The 19,711-nt window shown below is 44.8% G+C and overlaps 1 protein-coding gene across 3 annotated transcripts in view; it reads left to right on the top strand.

Annotated features, from left to right (window-relative positions):
• The window catches only part of GNAO1 (G protein subunit alpha o1), a 107,100-nt gene that overhangs the window by 32,004 nt on the left and 55,385 nt on the right, over positions 1-19,711 (top strand). For all 3 annotated transcript variants that reach the window (XM_042437371.1, XM_042437369.1, XM_042437370.1), the window contains exon 3: positions 18,048-18,189. In XM_042437371.1, the coding sequence (XP_042293305.1) occupies positions 18,048-18,189 (142 nt within the window). The remainder of the gene's footprint in view (positions 1-18,047; positions 18,190-19,711) is intronic.

The following is a 19,711-nucleotide window of genomic DNA, read 5'->3' as shown; positions in this document are numbered from 1 at the left end:
CTCGCTGCAAGAGGCAGGGATGGAAGGCACTCCTGTCCGGGCGGAGGCAGGATTAAACAATGAAAGAACCTGCCTGGGATTTCCCTGTGACGCGCAATGGGACGAGAGGAGAGGATCCTGATCTGCAGCACCCTCTCTTTGCTTTGCAAGCAAAGGAAAGGAGCAGCGGGGAGCTCCCTGTCCTGTAACGTAACACTGGAGGTCCAATGGGAATCAGCTCCCTCCTCTCAGATTTGGCAGCAGGACCGCAGAGATTTGGAAGGGAATTTGGTATTGTTGCCAGACAGCAAAAACAAAAAATGCACAGAAATTGTAGAGTTCCAAGGGAGTTCAAAGGTTGAATTCGGCCACTTTGTTGATGCAAGAAATCTGCTGTTTCAGCACCCCTGATAGATGGGCAATCTAGCTTCTGCTTAAAAATGTCTTCTGGGAAAACACTTCTGACTACACATCCATAAAAGCCTGATGGAGTTTCTCCATTATGGTGGGAAAATTATTTTGCATGACTCCATCCTAGGGAATCCTGGGATTTGTAGTTCACAGAGGTACTCAGAGTTGTTTTTTCTTTTGCTAGAGAGCTCTGCAAACCCCTCTGGGTCAGGAGCATAGCTATAGCTGAGACGCAATGGGAGAATTGCCCCTTCCAAATAAGAGGCCTTAGCTGCTCATGAAATTTCCATTTAGTCCCAAAATTTCCATCACTGCAGTAACTTAAAATTTGAACTGAGTGGTTAGAAATACAGTCATACTTCCACATTTGTGGTTTGAGCATTCACAGATTTGATTATTTGCAGATTACTTCATTTGCTGCCCTATGTGCAACTGAAAATACAAGTTTTCTCTAGGCATTTCTAGTGCTTCCAGCATGACTCTGTGGTCATTGCACTGGATGTAGAATTGCACTGGATGACCCAGAAATGCCTAGAGAAAACACTTGCACAGTATTTCCAATTTTTGTGTTAGGTTGCAATAACTGGACAGCAAGGAAAGCTGACAGGAGGCAAATGAACTCATCTGAAAGGCGGTGCTGGAGGAGATGCTATGGGCTGCCAAAGATGAGCGCACATCAAACTATAAACCCCAGGATTCCATGGGATGAAGCCATTGCATTTAAACTGGCACGAAACTGTTATAAAGTGTGCAGTGTGGATGGACCACTGGTGTGCTGGAGGATGCTGTAATGCCGCTAGTGGGTTCAGCTTCTGCATCTGGAATTCTGTCTTTTCTCTCAGGTATCAAAATGTCATGGGCCACCTCTCTTTTTCTATTATTTTTAAAAAGAGACTTCATTAGCCGTCCCTGAACAGTTTCAAAAACGTCGTAGACCTTTGCTGCACTGGGATCCACATGCGCATGCCCTCCCTTCCAGTGTTTTTGACTCTTGGTTCATTTCATTTTAAAAAATGTAAGTGGATGCTTGCACTGTGAAACTGCCAAAATGCACTGGGACATTTTCATAACATCCCTGAGGGAGAACTGTTGTTCTTGGAAGCCTTCCTTGCCCTGCTCCCATTTCCGGCTCAGACAATTGTCGGTTCAATGCCTGGAGAGGCTGGATGAAATCTAGTCTCGAAACCGGAATGTTCCTTCGGTCATTTCCCAGGCTGCACCCGTCTCCCTCGGAGCCGAGGCGTCCATGTTCTTGGGACCAAGCCCCGCACAACGCAGTGCGACTAAATGGAGAGAAGATCCCAGGGTTGATGTTTGTGTGGAGAACTGTGCAGGAAAAGGAAGGGAGGGGAATTACCAAGAGATGTCATGATGGAGTGTAACAATGCCACTGTTAGTAGGGTTGCCAGTTTGGTGTCTGTGAGTTGTGCCAGGCAAAGTGGTAACAGTCCAGTCTTATGCATGTCTACTCAGAAACAGATCTCATTGGATTCATGGTGATTACCATCAGCCAGTGATGGTAGAAAGCAAAAATAAAGGTTCCTCTTGACATTCATGTCTAGTCATAACCAAGTGTAGAGGGTGGCCCTCATCTCTCCTGCTAAGTCAAAGATCTGAAGATGACTTTGGTGGTAATGTAGCCAGCATGACTTCATGGAACGCTGTTACCTTCCCACCTAAAGTAGTTCCTATCTGTCTACTTGTATTTTCATAGAATTATAGAATCATAGAGTTGGAAGAGACCACAAGGGCCATCCACTCCAACCCCCTTCTGCCATGCAGGAACTCTCAATCAAAGCATACCCGACAGATGGCCATCCAGCCTCTGCTTAAAAGCTTCCAAGGAAGGGGACTCCACTACACTCCGGGGGAGAGTCTTCCGCTCTCAAACAGCTCTTACTGTCAAGAAGTTTCTCCTAATGTTGAGGTGGAATCTCTTTTCCTGGAGCTTGCATCCATTGTTCCGGGTCCTATTCTCTGGAGCAACAGAAAACAAGCTTGCCCCCCTACTCAATATGACCTCCCTTCAAATACTTAAACAGGGCTATCATATCACCTCTTAACCTTCTCTTCTCCAGGCTAAACATCCCCAGATCCCTAAGTCATACCTCATAGGGTATTTGGAAATGGTGGTGGATTGAAACTAATGTATATGCCTGATCCTTGCCTGTATGTTTCTTCCCTCTTTCGTTCTTTCTTTCATTCGTTCGTTCATTCTTTTCTCTTTCATTCTTTCGCTCTCTTTTTTGTAATGATAATTTAAAAATCCTCTCTCTCTCTCTCTTTCTCTTTCTCAGAATGATTCTCAAAGCACATAGATTTGATTCGATTCATTTTGAATTTGGGGATTCGTAACAAGTGTATCATCAGCATCACTTAGAGTAAACATTGGTTGTTTTCACGAAAATGGAAATTGCGTGGAAGACCTGGAATGTGACACTTGACAGCGTTTATACAGATTAGGCAGAGAGTGAGAAATGGTTCAAAAAGTGAAAAACAAGCCATTTCTCCATTTTTGGAAGGAGAAACGTTTTCGGTGACCTCTATAGTTCTTTGGACTTCCATTAATTAGTCTTGTTTGGATTTCTTTTTCCATCGTAAGAGAGGTATCATAGATATGGCTATGTGATGCGATAAAATAGTATTTCGAGAGAGGGATAAGAAAGGTAAGTGCGAAATTCCAAAAGCAAAAAAGGGAACATTGTGGATCAAGATGGATGAAAACAGCATGTGTTATGGAAGCATTAGGCCATGGAGCATTAGTGACCTTATCTGTCACACCATCAAGAAGACTAGACTTGGCTTTGCTGAGCATGAGCCTTAAAAAGACTCCTTTCCAATAAATCCAGTTTATGCTGTCATCAAATATATAACCTTTCTGGCACTGGCTTTGCACAAAAGATAGGAAGGAAAGGAGAGAGACTTACTCTCATTCTGCTCATTTAATGCGGGTTTTGTCATTTCTACTTGCCTACAATTCATTCCTGCTCATCCTGTATGAGCAACTAAAGGGGCAAACTTGCACATCTAAAGGTGACCTGCAATAAGTGAAAATAAGCAACTTGGCAAGGAGTTGCTGAATGAGCACAAGGAGACATTTTCTGTAGATATGAATGTAGCCAGCAAAGCAAAAAAAAAAGTTATGGAAAAGGAGGAAGACAAAAATAAAGAACGATGTACAGAAATGGTACTGATGGCGAGAAGTCCTGGATGGTAGTGGGGCTGATGGTTTAGAGGAAAGGGACAAGCTGAGGTCCTCTTTAACCCCAGCAAGCAGAAATCCTCACCTGTTATGCTCCAGCTTTCCATGAGAGTCAAGATCTTGGATAGAGGAGGCATGGAGCATTTGGTGGCTTGCAGAGAATGGGAGACAGTGGCGAAATGTATGGCAGTAGCTGGATGCATAATGGGGATGTCGCCATTTGGGGGTTTCTAGGGGTCTTGCACACATCTAGAAGGATGAGGACATGGTGTATCCAGCTATAGGGACACTGCTGGATGCTTCTCCGCTATACCTCACCCTTTCCATTGGCCACTAAATGGCAATGTCAGAAGGGAGGCTGGGGACCAGGTTAATTTCAAAGGGTTTGGGAACTTTGCGCAAGGGAAGTTAACTCCGGGGGGTGTACATACAGCCCCTAAGGGGCGGCGCGATGCTGCCCCTTTTCTAGCTGGATTGGGGTTGTGGCAACCTCATGTCGCAGCCCTGAAATGGCCTTTGCAGGGTGCAAAAAGGAGCCGCAAAGGGTGCCCTAGCCGCATTGCCATGGCTTGGCGGCACTCTTTAGGCACTGCGTCATGCAGACACAGCACTGGAGGAGCACTGTGACACTGCATGCTGTGTGGTGCAGCATGCAGAGTCATGGTGCCATGGGGGCAGAGCCGGGGCATACATCGTGAGGACACTATGCCCTGACTCCACTCCCATGCCGGCTTTAATGGCTGATGTGTACAGGGCCTCACTAGGGAGAAGAGAAGCATCAAATATTTGTATTTGTTGAGCTCCTTCCTTCTCATACTATTTCTTAGTCAGCCAGAGCAGAGGTAGTGTGATATGGATTCAGTGAGAAGATTTAAGTGCAAGGGTGGAGGTAAGCCAGGCTTTTAGGTGAGAGTCTTCCGGTAGCTAGACGTTTTCTCTTCCTCTCTCCAGCCACAAAATGCGCTTCCCATCATGTCTAGGCTGGAGTCGGCCTCGATCGTGAGGCTTATTTTCTGTATAATGTAAGTAGGATAAATGCATTTATTAATGGGAATGCATTTTATGCAAGGAGTAGGCTTAGCTTGATGGAGACCTGCATTGGCTATTTACTGTTTGTAAAGATCTGCTTAGACCAGTCAATCCAGAACCCAGGAGCAAACAGAACACAGCACCAGAGTAGGATCTTGGAGGACATCTAATCTGACCCTCTTCTTGGTATATATTTATTTATTTTGCAATTTATTTATTTTGCAAGATTTGTGGTATTGCAAATCTTGAGTGTGACAGGAGGAGAGAGTGTGTTGTATCACAAGTTTGCTGGGGAGAGAAATCACTGATGTTGTTCTGCCTTTTCAAAGGCCAAAGGCCTGATGCATTGCCTTCCAAATGAGGAGCTTGCCCTGCATCTCTTGCACAAGGAGCAGCTAGTCTTGTGTTGTTGTTTTTTGTGCAATGGCTTTGCTTAGGAATCCAGTTATGTCAGCCACTCAGGTCAGAGGGAAGCTATTATTTATAGCCTTTTGGCAGCCCATGCGTTTTGCTGTTGTTCTTCCATAGACGGAGCATGGGGGCTGGTGATCGAGGAACATCCGTTTTACCCTTGCTGGAAGAAGGGATGTTTTGTGATTTGGGTCTGGCCTTTGCGTATGTCTCAGAGGCCAGGTTCCTATTACCTTTTAAACCAGATCGCAAATTGGTTTGAACCAGTTCAAATGACCCTAGTTCCCACTTGAAGCAATTCGCTGAAGCGATTTGGAGGGGGGGGGGCATGCACTAGACCCATTTAACCCACAACTTTCCCCCCGTGTCTTTTTGGATAAATCAATTCTGCGCAAGCGTGAACCAGATGCAGATCAGAATCGATTTAAATTTGCCCTTCGGCCGGCTGGAGCTGGTCCATTTTGAATCAATTCGCGCATGTATGAACCCCAAGTGGATTATTTTAGAGGGGAAAATGCAAAAATGTAGTGGGAACCACACTTCACTGTCGAATCGATCCATCAATTTGGATCGCACACCGATTTACCTGTAAGAGGGAATGAGGCCTCAGAGACTCTTCCTAGAGCAGGGGTTGGCAACCTCCGGCCTGTGGGCCAGATGCGGCCCGCGGAGGCCTTTCGGCCGGCCCCTGCCCACTCCTGCCGCTGCCGCCACTGATTACAGCTTTTCGCTGCTCTGGGCGCCGCCATTTTGTCTGAGGGACAGCAACCCGGCCCCCAGCTCAAAAAGGTTGCCTACCCCTGTCCTAGAGGAATGGATTCCTGCAAGGTGCTTAACCAGTTGGGCAGCCATCAGGTTTCAGCCTCTCTGCAATGCAAAGGAAGGGGAGTGGGATGGATCGTGCCCTTTCCAGTAGGCTCAGGCAAAAGCAAAAGGCTGCAGCATCTCCCAGCTTGTTTTTCCTTCCTCGATAATAACTTTTGCCCTCTTGACCACACTCTGATGTCGCTTGGCCACATGTGTCCAGGTTTTCATTTGTGAAGTGTTGGAAATGCCCATGACGTTTCTATCCCTACGCCAACTGACCTCATTCTGAATTAAACTTGTCCCTCCATATTCACAAGGGTTAGGGGCACAAGACCTCTGTGAATATGGAAAAACAGCAAATAACAAAAACACCATGTTTTTACCTGAGTGGACACCTCTCTAGGCATCTCTAGGTCCTCCAGCGCAACTCTGTGGTCAATGTCCGACAGACACTGAGCATAGAACTGTGCCAGAGGAGCTACAAAGGCCTAGTAGAGTATCCTCTCTACGAATCTCTAGGTCTTTTGGTGCCACTTTTAGTTAAAGTTGACCACAGAGTTGCACTGGAGGAGCTAGAGATTCTTAGAGAGAACATATCAATCAAATCCATGATTAATCAAATCTGCAAATATCAAAGCTGCACATATGGAGGGATGAGTGTATACTGTGAAGGGTTTTCTCTTCCAGAATCTCAAGTCTTTTGCCCTGAATCAGTTGTAGTTTGCATGCCCAACTGGAATATCCTGGGGCCATTCGTTCCAGGTCCTCATTATCGGTTCCTGCATTTGCTCTGGGTGGATTGTTTGCAGTGAGTTCTGATTTCCCGTTGATTTCTGTATGCTCACGATGAAGACCTTGCTATTTATTTCCTGATGCAAAAGAACCTCAACGGTTCCTAATTACCCGGGGTCACCGTCGGAGGTTTTCGCCTCAGCTCCTGCTGCACCCATAAATTGGATGTACAAATTGGGAAAAATAAAAGGAGATATCTTGTCACCTGATCTTTTTTCATAAGGATGTAAACAAGCACCGCGGTTTACTAATTCATTAATTCATTCAACATGCATTTGCTGGGGGGGAAAACACCGTGTACCTTCCCTTTAGTTCCCTTCTCCTGGGCTTCCTTGGAAAAATAGTTCAAGCAACAGCAAAACATTATTAAAATAGCTGCCTTGAGTCCCTGTACTGGGAGGAAGGTGGGGTATAAATAAACATAACAACAACAACAACAACAACAACAACAACAATAATATACAACAAGCTTATTGATGGCACAGTGTGACATCAAATGGTGAACAAAATATCATGAAAGAGCATCCCTCTTTCACTTAGAGGCCTCTAGATGTGTTGGAGTACAAGTCCCACTATCACCATTTGACATAGTTGTAGTGGCTCAGGATGATGGGAATTGTTGTCCAACTCATTTGGAAGGTATGTTTATGGAACATATATCCAATGCATCTGAGGAAATATACCAAGTCTACGAAAGCTCATGCTACGTCTTTCCTATAGTTAGTCTCAAAGGTGCTGCAAGATCCCTTTACATACTGATATTCCAGTCTAACATGGCTATGAATGTCCCCGAATATTTACAATGTTCTGCATAGCTCACCGAATGCGTTTGAAGGAAAAGATCTTTAAAACTCCCATCTTTGAACCGTTAAAAAAAAAGGTCCAGATTACCACCTTGTTGTACATTTCCTTCCCCATCAATACTGCAAGTCAGATAGGAATGACAAATATATGTGTTATCAATGGGGTGTAGCAGTAAAATGAACATTTGATCCTATTTGTCTTGCATCCTGGGCTTTTATGGAGACTAATGACAGCTTATGGGTTTACATAAGGAGGTGAAATTGTGGAAAGAAGAGACAGGGCATTACAAAATCGCTTTTATTTCTGTCCAGCTGGGAGGGCGATTTGCACACAAACCTCCTCCCTTCGCCTTTCCCCGCCACATGCATGCAGAGACACACATGCGCACGCATTGGGCTTGAAAGCGCCCTCTGAAATGGTGAGAGCTGGCCATGAAGTGAGAAAGCTGAATTGGGAGAGTAGGATCATCTGGAAACAACCGTCCTGCCCTCCCCGCCCCATTGCAGCTTCTGCGAGAACCCTTTAAGAGGATTAGTGGAACAAGAGTAATTCATCAGAATGGCATTATGTAACATTACCCTGAGAATTCCTTCTTTTGAGAGTTTTCCAGGTATCGGGATAGTGCCTAGCTCCTTCCGAGGCCTCGCTGCTTTGAAGGATCTGTGAAGGAAAGGTTTGGGGTGCTTTTTCACCCCATCCTTCTGAGGGCTGGCTTGACTTCCCTCCTATGCAAAGGCAGCCTTGCAACCTGGGTGGCCACCAATGAGAAATTCTCCATGCTGCATTTGAATGAGTTTCGAGCCATCTTCCGGAGTGCGGTGATCTCTGTGCCGAAGAAGTAGTTGGGCTAGCGTTTCTGGGAACAACCTCTTCCAAGTCAGGTGTGATGGGAATTGCCATCTGAAAGGTCAGGGAAGGTTGCACTAAAACAGCTGTTCTCAACCTGTGGGTCACGTCCACTTTGGGGGTCAAATGACCCTTTCACAGGGGTCGCCTAAGACACATATTTCCAATGGTCTTAGGAACCGAGACACCATAATTTTAAGGTTGGGGGTCACCACAACATGAGAACTGTATTAAAAGGTTGCAGTATTAAAAAGTTGGGAACCACTGCACTAAACTACAGTTGCCCCTTTGAACTCGTGGGGGATCCGTTCTGACCCTCCATGAGTTCGAAATCTTGTGCATATTCAATCCAATAGGCTTGAGTGGGGCGCGTGCATGAAGGGCGTGCGCCACAGACATGCACCCCATTCAGATTAATAGCAGTTGCCCATCCACGGATTTCCAAGTCCACGCATTTCAAGTCTGCGGACTTGGAAGAGCGACGGTATTCTTTGTTAGCCTTTCTGCCTGCCCATGTCTCCCTGGCATGGGCATCTCTGACAAGATGGACAGATTAGTTTCTTTCACATCCATGCTTGGCATCCTGTGTGTGGCCTACATATGAGTCCAGTTTGGGACTTGTTGTAAATAAGACACTGTTGACAATTAATCACAGCGCCCGCTGTTGCTGTGTTCTATTCCAAGTCTGATGATGATGATGATGATGATGATGATGATATTTCAAAGGGGAGTTACACTGCACTAGCGCTATGAAATCACTATACAGTCCTCCCTCCAAATTCGTGGGGGAGCCATTCCACCACCACCCCTCTTCCCATGGATTTGGTAATTCGTGTATATTCAAGCCCCATAGCTTTGAATGGCCACATGACCCTGTGTGTGGCCATGTGCATGTGTCATGGGCGTGTGCACCATTAACTTTAATGGAGGTGAATAGTCAAAACTGCAGATCTCAAGTCCGTGAAAACAGAGGGGCGACTGTACTGAATACCAGCATATGAGATACTGTACATATTTTTACTGGGAGGAACTGACTGCTACGTGTCCTATCGAGCGGCCAAATATATTAAGTTAGCTCTGTCCGAAAGAGAAGCTTTTACATTGTTTCGTGACAAGATATAATCTCAGTTTTTATTGTGTATATTTTACTACCAGTTTAATTGTCCTCTTTTAGGTTTAACATGGCATTGGATTGTTTTACGGTGGTATGCAAAAGCCTGGTTGGCTAACGTGAATAAATAAACTATAACATAGCTGTCACATCGTTGCAGAATTCACAGAGCGGACAGTGCGGACTGCACATTGACACACTACTCTGGGCACATTCTTATACCTCTGCAGTGGTTCCACATGCACAGTTCTGCCCCAGCCACCATCTACTGGTTATGACTTTAATGCGTTGTTGGGAAAAATAAATCCCTCTACATGCATAACGCAACATATGCCTGCCTATGTCACCCAGAGGATTCTGGCCCAGAATTGCTGTGAAATGGAGAGGAAGGGAGGAAACCCTGCAATAGTATATTCTCCAGCCCTGGAGGGGATAGCAACACTCCTGCCGGCAATGCATCTCTCCTTCTCTTTCTTTCTTCGAATCTGGGTCACAGGTTGGGGGGGAAGAGGGAAGGGATCTTGGCAGGGTTGCCTCCGCCTTCCACAGTCCCACACATCTGGCCTTGTGCATGTTATCTCTGATGTGCAGTGAGGATGACACATTGGCTTGCAATGCCTTCCCATTAGGGATAGAGGTATCAAGATGCATCCTTGCCTACTCTCTCTTCTGCCCAGTTTCCATAGCCATCAATGTGTTTTTTACACGTACTTTCAGATGAGTATTTTTTTTTCATGTGCAATTTACAAATGTGGGTTTTTGTATACAGCTTTCCCAGATATATGCAGCAATTAAACTGGGAATGGGCACTGCAAAACTCAGAGAACCGAATGATCCAAAGGCTAACAGTTTTGACCTGCTAAATATATTGTTATTAATATTATTATTATTTATATTGCCTCCCACTTTTTCCCCAGCCCTGGGAATCAAGGGAGCTTAGCAGACATTAAAACAGATACATGTTGGAATGTCCTTTATTCCCAGCTCTGTCTTTATTCTGATATGGGATAAAATTGTACAATTTCGTTGCAAATTTTATTGTGAAGTAGACCAAATGGGAATGATGGTGGTGACAGTTTGCACATGGGTTGCTTTGTTGTTGTTGTTGTCCAAACAAGATTTTTTTACACAGAAAATAATATCTCTATGCAGAAGATGATGTTTTCTGCATTAAAATATGGTTTAGAATCCACAGATGACTAATTTTTAAGGTTGTGGCGAGAAATTTGGAGGCGCATAGGCAGTAAATGTTGGGCAGTTGAGCCACTCCTGCTAGAGATGTGAACTGTGTTCACATCTGGAGGGCTTTGTAAATTATTCTGTGTCTCAAATCTGTTAGTAGGTAAGGTGCTACAAGCTTCCTTTTTGTTTTTGCTGCAACAGACTAACATGACAACACTTTTGCAAGTGAAATTATTGATTTGGGGTGCATTAAACTGCACCATTCTTCTTCTTGGCTTTACTTCGTGAACGAAGATTCAGGAAGGACTCACCTGTGCTTTCTACATGCGCGTTGATGACATTGGATGTATCCTTGGAGCCTGTGCAATGGATTTTTCTGGTGGAGCGCAGCATGCACAGAACTGGCCTCACCCTTTAAACCAGAGGTTCCACTGCTGAGGCCTTGACAAGCATGGAGGGTGGCAGCGAGGTCCTCGGGTCGTAGGTTTGAGTAGAGTTTCCCTCTCTTAGCTGGTTGATCTTACAGGGTTAGACGAGCACCATCTGCCTGGGTTTGGGAGTTTTCCTTCTCCTAGGATGGTTGCCATAAGGCTAGAGAGCACATCCTGCCCTTTGGCGCTCTTGGTCAGATCCTTCGGTTGTGACTTGTCTGGCATGGGAGGCCCTACCAGTGGCTGTTATACCACCGCCAGCGTAGCTCACAACTTCATTAGGGTACGCAAGCCTCTCCCTCACACAGTCAGAGCATAGCTGGAGGGGAATAGGAGGCCGGACGATGACAGTTAAGGAGGAAGGGGCCTCTTCCTTTAGGCTATCCCTGGTGGAGCTGGGTCTGCCTGATCATTAGTATACCTGGATGCCAATTCAACTGTCATAGTTCTGACCTTTAGATTCATGAGATCTACTGTTTTGTGAAGTGCTTAGAAATCTCTACTAGAAAGCTCCAGTTCAAGTGATTGTGGGTATTCCTTTCCAAACTATAAATGACATGGATGGGTCCACGACACTTAAAGTGGTATCAAACTGCTATAGTGGTACTGTCTGAACACCTCAGTTCACTGGAAAAAGTGGGAGGGAGACCCAAACAAACTGCTAAGGGACTGTCTCTTGCTTGGTGTCCTTGATCCCAAGATGCTTTGCTGAGTCAAACAGCAGCAGCAGCAGCATATATAAAGGATGAGAGTTAAGGGTGCCAGGCATTAGCTGGCGATTAATGGCCTTCTAAGAAGAGGTGATAGATGCAGATAATCCAAGAGGGTTTATCTGATTAAGTACTGTTTTGCTAAGATTCATATTAACACAACATTCTGCCTTATAGAGAGAATGTGGCCCCCACCCAGACCCCATTTGATGCCAAATGCAACCCATGTGGGAGAATTAAAAGTTTTGTTTTATCTGCTTAACTTCACTTTGGAGATGTAGGAGAGGAATGCACAGGCATAGAGGGGATGGAACTGTTGAATCGTGGCATGATCAGTTGCATGCCATGGGCAAACAGAATAAAATTCTTCTTATTAACTTGCTTGGATGGACCAGCCTTTGTTGTTGTTGTGGGTGTTGTTGTTGTTAACTGCCATCAAATTGACTTCAACTATGATGACTCTATGAATGAGAGACTTCCAAGTCACCCTATCTTCAACAGCCCTACTCAGATCTTTCAGACTGTGGACTCCATGACTGAATCTGTCTATATGGGATGCCCCTCTATTCCTACTGCCTTCTGTGTTCTCAAATATTGTTGGGAAAGAAGGCATCACTTTCAATTTACCTGCTTGGGTTTAAGTGCCTGCTCTTTGGATGCATCATTAGAAACCGGCGCTCTCATTGATCGGCCTTCAAGGTGGTGCCATGCCAAGGTCACCCTCTGTGACCAATTTATGCTTGGGCAGGCACCTTCTCAAATATGCCGGGTTGTAAAATTATATTTGTAAGGGGTCACCTTTGCAGAGGACAATCCGATTGCCGAGAGGTGACTTTGACCATATTTTTAGGGTGCGATCCACGGCAGCAAGATTTATCTCCACCCTTAATGGAAATGTTTGCATCAGGGACAATGGCAGCAATCCAGTTTTATAATGGAAGCCGTAGGAGGGCTGACGTGTTGATAGTTAAGGAAACCTCTCTTCCTTTGGTTCAAGTATGGGGCAGTTTGATACTGAGGAATCTGGGAAGCATTTGTATTGAACAAACTATAGGTGAAGAGGTGTCACCTAAACATTAGGAAGAACCTTCTGATGGTAAGAGCTGTTCAACAGTGGAAGATGCTGGTGGAGTCTCCTTCTTTGGAGGTTGGAAGGATAGCCATCTATCGGGAGTGTTTTTGTTGTATATCCCTGTATGGCAGAAGAGGGTTTGGGTGGTCTCTTCCAACTCTATGCTTTTATGACTCTTTAACGGATCAAACTTTCCATTAAGGCAGGGATGGGCAAGTGTTCAAGGAAAAGGGGCAAATTTCCCTCCTGTGGGCCACAACCACCCACCTACCCTTTGAAAATACCTCTTTCTTTAATGCCAAAGAAAGGCAAAAGTGCCAAAGAGGCATCTGGGAAGTGATATGGCATCACTTCTGATTGCCATTTCAGCCAATATACATCTAAAGGCAGAAGTAATTTGAAGGGCGGAGGAGGACTTTGTGGCTGTTTCTATGCATTTTGGTTACCAAAGCCACATATGTGTGCATCGTGCAACTTATGAATGTGGACAACATTTGGATTTTGCGAAGAAATACATGGCTAGGTTAACTGAACCTGGTACGTTCATTTGTTATGTAAGTAGAACACAATTTAATAGCTAATTCCTGATGGTCATCCCTGCATGTCATGCATTTCAGTTGTCTCTTATTTCTGTTTTGAACACCTGATGACACTGGAGCAGATGAGGCTTCCAGGGGCCCTTGTGTTTATTTCTGCTAAAAGCAGCCTAGATGTTCAAAACAGCTCTTGTTAGCATTGCATCAGGAGCCTGATGTAACAGCAAATAATTGGTGGTGATGGGGACATGCTTTTAAGTGCCATATGCCAGCTTTATTCCATACCCTACCTATCCATCCAAACGGGGGGCCGAAGGTGCCTAAACATAATCGACATAGATTATTTTTAAAATCTTGTTTAAAAGGGAATGCAAGGGCCCAAATCCTGTTGTTAATCATAACCAGAGTAGACCCTTTGAATCATTGGTAACTTGATAAGTGAACCCGTGTTCCATTGGTTCAGTGGTTATGCTTAGTAGGGAGAAGACCAGGATGGAAGCCAAAAAGCTAAGCAGATAAGCAATAAATTAAAAACAAAATTATAATTTTTTCAACGTGAAGTTGAAGGCTTTCATGGCCAGCATCCATAGTCTTTTGTGGGTTTTTCAGACTATGTGGCTATATTCTAGAAGAATTTATTACTGACATTTCACTAGCATCTGTGGCTGGCATCTGCCGAGAATACATTCTCTGAAGATGCCAGCCACAGATGCCGGTGAAACGTCAGGAATAAACTCTTCTAGAACATGGCCACATACCCCAAAAAACCCACAAAGAAAGAGCTGGCATCTTTGCCGCTCCATGATGCCCCAACTTCAGACTAGCCTAGGGTTGTCAGGATGGAAACTGAAGAGGGCATCTCTTTCCCTGTAGTTTGAATCCATTGCTCCAGGTCCTGTTCTCTGGACCTACAAGAAACTAGCTTGCTCCATCCTCAATATGATGCCCCTTCACATATTTAAACAAGGTTATCAATAGCACCTCTTAAGCTTCTCTTCTCCAGGCTAAACCTACCCAGCTCCGTAAGCTGCTCTTCATAGGGCTTTATAGTTTCCAGACCATGCCCAATGCCATTTCCCTGTGTCCCTTGTAAGAGTGTCTGCCTGGTTCTGTTCCATGGCCATCCTTGCTGTGGCAAAAGAAAATTCTGCATGTTGTGCCTTTTAGTTTGAATACTTTCCAAACTCTGGAGATTTTGGTCAGCCCTGTCGGCGCTAGCAAAAGCATCTGGGCCTTTTTGCTGTTTCGTGGTTATGAGGGAAGAGTCTGTGGTCGGAACAGAGCTGATCATAGGGGCAGGTGGCTGAACAGTGTGCGCCGACAAAGAATAAAATCCAGCTGGGTCTCCCCACCTCCAGCCACAAATATTTTCCATTATCAACCAATATAATAATAAGCATTGACTGGCACAGAGTGCAGCCAGTCCTTGAAATAGTCTTGGGTGCGCACCCGGCGAATGCTGATGAGGCTGCGCATGGAACGGATTGCTATTGTGAAATTGACACTATTTAAAACATAGCTTGACAGCTGGGGATGGTTTAATATTTGCATTTTCTTGAAACTTGCAACCAAACCCTCAGTACTGGTTATTTTGAATCTCGCAAGAAAGGCAACCTTCCATCATTTCTTTCCCTCTCCTTTCTCCTAACTTACAAATCCTCTCCTACCTGTGAGCTCCATAGGAGGCTTTTCCTTCGTTCCCTACTGAACATCTGTGTTCATGACAACTTGTGGACTGTCTTATCATGGTTTAATGGAGGCTTCACTTTAAGTGTGTGTATGTGAGAGTGTGTGTGTGTGTGCTTGTGTGTGTGCATGCACATGTATGTATCCCCCCCATCAGATTTTGTAAGTAGACACATTTGTTTTGCCAAAGTCCCCCGAGAGCGACTGCAAGCCCAGGCATCACCTGTTGTTTGCGCCAACAGGTGCTATGCCTCCTGCAAGATGCTTGTTTGTTCCCGTAAATGAAAAGTGCTGACTTCTTGTAGCGTTGTTGCTTGCCATTACAATTGACTTCATCTGAACTTCACCTGACCCAAACTTACTGTTTTATCCTGAACGACGGTGGAGGGGGGGAAATGGACACCTCCATTTATTTCCATTCTACCCTAGATGGTTGAACAGCAATGCCTTCTGCGTTTGTTGCCCCACTGCAAGCTGCAAACAGGGGCTGCGTGTTTGCCCTTTTTGCCTCCCCAAAATTTTCTCTGGACTATTTTTCTCCGAAGTGAGGCCATGAAACGTTGCCGTCGTACTGTATTGACTGTTATGATCTTAATTTTGGGGGATGACAACTCCCAAAATCTTCCATCTGGCATTTCGCTGCGCTGGCTGGAGGTTTTTAGGAGTTCGGGTTCAAGAAAGTCAAAATTATTTTAGATAATTTTATTGAATATTTATGATTGTAATTGAATGTTTTTAACTGTTTTTATACTGTATTATGAACCGCTTTGATCTCGAGGAAAAGCGGTATATAAATAAACAGTTTATTATTATTATTATTATTATTATTATTATTATTATTATTATTAAGAAAGTCAAATCCCAGCCTGTGAAATGAAGCATGGCCTATAAGGTTGGATGAATGTTTCCCACCTTTCCTAATGTCGCAGGTGAAGAAAGGTGGCAAGTAAAAACAGGACTGAACAAAGTCACCACATGCTTACATTAGAATGAAACAAGTGCATTTAAAAATGTCCTTCGAACCCTTCTTGGGGAGATGAGTGATTTCAGTCTTATAAAGCTACATTTTGTTGCAGGACTCAGACAAAACTAGACCTATGGGGTCAAGATTTCACAATATTGAAGAGTTGTGAACAGAGTTCCAGCCACCTACTATGCACTTTTACTAGAAAGAAAGAAAAGTAATGGTCCTTGTAAGACCTATGCAAGCATCCTGTTAGTAGTGACTTGGAAAGGCATAAGTCCAATTTGCACCTGTGTAACTCAACTTGCTGAGTTGTGACATAGGTCAACATTATCTTCTGACTGTGAAACCACCAAACTCTTTTCCAACCCACTTTTTAAAGCTGCTGGAACCCCCATCCTACCCTTGTTTTGAATTTTGAAAGGTTCTCCGGAGAGAAACGGACAACGCTGGGGAGAACTGCAAGGCCCTGACAATTTATCTGTAACCGATTCTCCTTCTCCTTTATCGACTCATTTCCCCAAAGGATCGGAGGAGAAGGAGAAGGAGGAGAGGCACGGGACAATTATCAGGTAGAGAGAGAAAAAAGAGATAAGCAAAGGTAAACAAAAGAGGCAGAAAAGCAGCCAGGGCTTTCTGCAGCCATTTCCAGCTTTCTCAGACCCATCTCTAGAGGATTATACAGAAGCACCAAAAAGCAAAGGTGTTACTATATTAGTTACTCATGTGGACAATTTTGGGATTTTGGAGTATTTTGGATTTCGGGGTCTTGGATAAGGGAGATTCAACCTGTATTATTGTTGATAATTTTGACTGAGGTCCCGCATGGGAGATGTAGGTACAATGGCATAGCTCTGATTCGTCTCCCAATCCAGCCCCCTGAAACCCACCTTCAAGGACAGGCGGCCAAACCAGGGAAGATAGTGGGGTGGAAAGAAGATCTCTTGAAGATCTCAGGGTCCAAACAGACTTATATGGGTTGATACATTCTGTAAGATGCCCTGGACTTATTTTGTAGGACCTCTTGTGATGATATGCAGGTGAAATAAGGCATTACATCTGCAAAGGTCAGCCACAGAATTCCAGCCCATGAGTTGCTTGTGATTGACTCATTTTAGTGAAGGCATGATAGTAAGTTATTACAATTGGAACTTAAGCCCGGGACAGATGCTTCCGAAGCAGCATACTAGGGTTAGGGACCGTGCATCAACCACACGGCCCCTAACCCTATCACGCCACGGCAGTGGCATTATGGCGGTGTCCCATCCACATTGGTGCCACTATCTTGATGTAAGAGACGCGTAGCGTATACTCGTCATTGTGTGTCCCGTACGTCCCTGGAACACCAATGGCGCACTCGTGACGTGCGCCATGCACCGTAAAAAGAACCTGGTTTTTCCATGTTCTTTTTACTCCGGAGGGACACCCAAGTGGTTTGGCTGCTGCGGCATCCCTCCAGAGGAAAACATGCCCCGTCCAGTCTGACCTTTTTCAGAGGTATGTACCGGGCCACAGAAGAGGTAATATTCCTCCTTTTGTGCATCAATTGGGACTTTTTAGATGCCTTTTATAGTGACCTCATTAAAGGTGGAGGAGGAATATCACATGGTTCCTGTGCTGGCTTGTTCTTCTGACTGGTGCTCTGTTGTAAGTGTCGAGGCGAGTGGGAAGACAGTGTTTCATACTACAGGCTTCAGGCTTATAGTATTCTGATTCCCCGCTCCAGTAATTGATAGTAATTATTTTAGTTACACCAGAGAAATTGGGATATAAAGTCTGTTTTTAACATGGGTATGTTTTTATGTGATTTTATATTGTGTATTTTGTGTGATTTTTTTTACATAGCTATTTTAATTGTTTGAATTTTATAATAATTTTAAAGGTTTTATCTATGAGCCGCCTTGGGATATAAATTAAATAAATAAATAAAGCAGTTTTTAAAAGTGAAAAATTGCAATTGTAACCGGCGTCATTCCTTTCAGGAACCTTAGAAACTATAATATGTATTATGTCCCGAAATGCTCTCCTTTTCGAACCTGACAAGCAATTTCCTCTCCCTTTTTTAAAAATAAAGGATCATCCACGAAGATGGCTTCTCTGGAGAAGATGTGAAACAGTACAAGCCTGTGGTCTATAGCAACACTATTCAATCGCTGGCTGCAATTGTTCGTGCCATGGACACCCTGGGCATAGAATACGGCGACAAGGAGCGAAGGGTAAGTCGGGAATTGGTAGATACAACCGAACAAACATTTTGCAAGGAGAACATTTAAAAGGGGGGAAATCCCCCCCCCCCCATTTCACTTGTTTCTTCATGAGCTTCTGGAGTTGGGTTGAGTCCACTTTGGAGGAATCGTGCCTTGAAGCAGATGTCTCCTGATATCTCCAGCCACCCCTTTTACAGCCAGATCGGGGCTGTGGCAACCACACACTGCGGCCTCGATCTGACTCCTTTTTGTGCCCTGGAAAGGTCGCAATAGCTGCGGTACCATGGCTTTATTGCGCTTCTTTGGCACTGTGTCATGCAGATGCAGTGCCAAAGGAGCATTGTGTCTCTAAGTGCCATGCAGTGTGGCACACAGCATTATGCCGCCTTAGGGATGGAGCTGGGGCATACGTTGTGTTGATGTTATGCCCCGACTCTGCTCCCAACTTGGCCTTTAAGGCCGGCGTATATAGGGCCTCAATCAGCCTGTTATTTATTATTATTATTATTAATTGCTGATGCACTTTTGTACTAGGCTTCTGTATTAAGAAGGGCTCCATTTTTTGGACACAACTATAGCGCTGTAGTTCTGCTTCAACTACCATGGCAAGATCCCAGGGAATCCTGGGGTTTGTAGTTTAGGAAGACGCTTGTGTTCTCTAAGGATTCGAAAGGCCTCTCCTTAAACTACAAATTCCCTGATTCCATTGGATGGAACCATGGCAGTTAAAGTGTAGCCCGGCAGTTGTCTTGCACGAAAGGGCTTTGCCCCCCAGGGCACCACGACGCTGTGCGCCGCAACACATGGCGTGTGGCATCATGGTGCTCCTCCGGCGCTGCATCCGGATGATACAATGCTGAAGGTGCGCTGTATAGCCTTGACACCATGGCTATCGCTCCCTGGAAAGGCCAGATCGGGGCCGCAGCGTGCAATTGCCAATCTGGCTGTAGAATGGGGCTGAAGGTTTGTACAGCCCCATAAGAATTCCTACCCACCCTCCATGGTTTCCCCCCAGATTTCTAGCACTGCAGAGAGTGAGAAAACCATTTATAGCAAATGAGGCTGGTTCTTTTCGGATACGGAGGCAGTAAACTTGTTGGCGGGTGCAAGGTCTGCGAGATTTATTCCCTGGCAGATATTTCTTACAGGTATTAAACACAACAGAGTCTCTCCCTAAAGCAAACCCTGTCAAAGCAACTCGCGTCTCCAGTCGGCTGTTGAGAGTCCAGAGAAGCCAAAGCAGAGACATAGGAGGCCAACTGTGCACACTTTGCCAGCAATTCTGGCCTATGCTGAGCTCTCAAGGGCTCAGGGGGTTTTATAGCCTTAGCATCCTGGGAGAAATAAGCTATGAAAGTTAACAAAACAGTCTGGGAAGAGTAGCATAAAAGGACAAAGTGCAACTTTCCTGCAAGTTTTCCCCCCACAGCAACACATAGACTTTATATTTATATTCCAATACGTGGGACAATAATTAAATATAAAATCCTTGTTTAAAATTCATGATTTTTGGTTCAGGTACTTCCTTGAA

Source organism: Sceloporus undulatus, chromosome 8 (genome assembly GCF_019175285.1).
Source record: "Sceloporus undulatus isolate JIND9_A2432 ecotype Alabama chromosome 8, SceUnd_v1.1, whole genome shotgun sequence".
In the NCBI taxonomy this organism is placed as follows: domain Eukaryota; kingdom Metazoa; phylum Chordata; class Lepidosauria; order Squamata; family Phrynosomatidae; genus Sceloporus; species Sceloporus undulatus.
The sequence above is the reverse complement of the archived record's forward strand: the minus strand, read 5'-3'. Positions and strand labels throughout refer to the sequence as shown.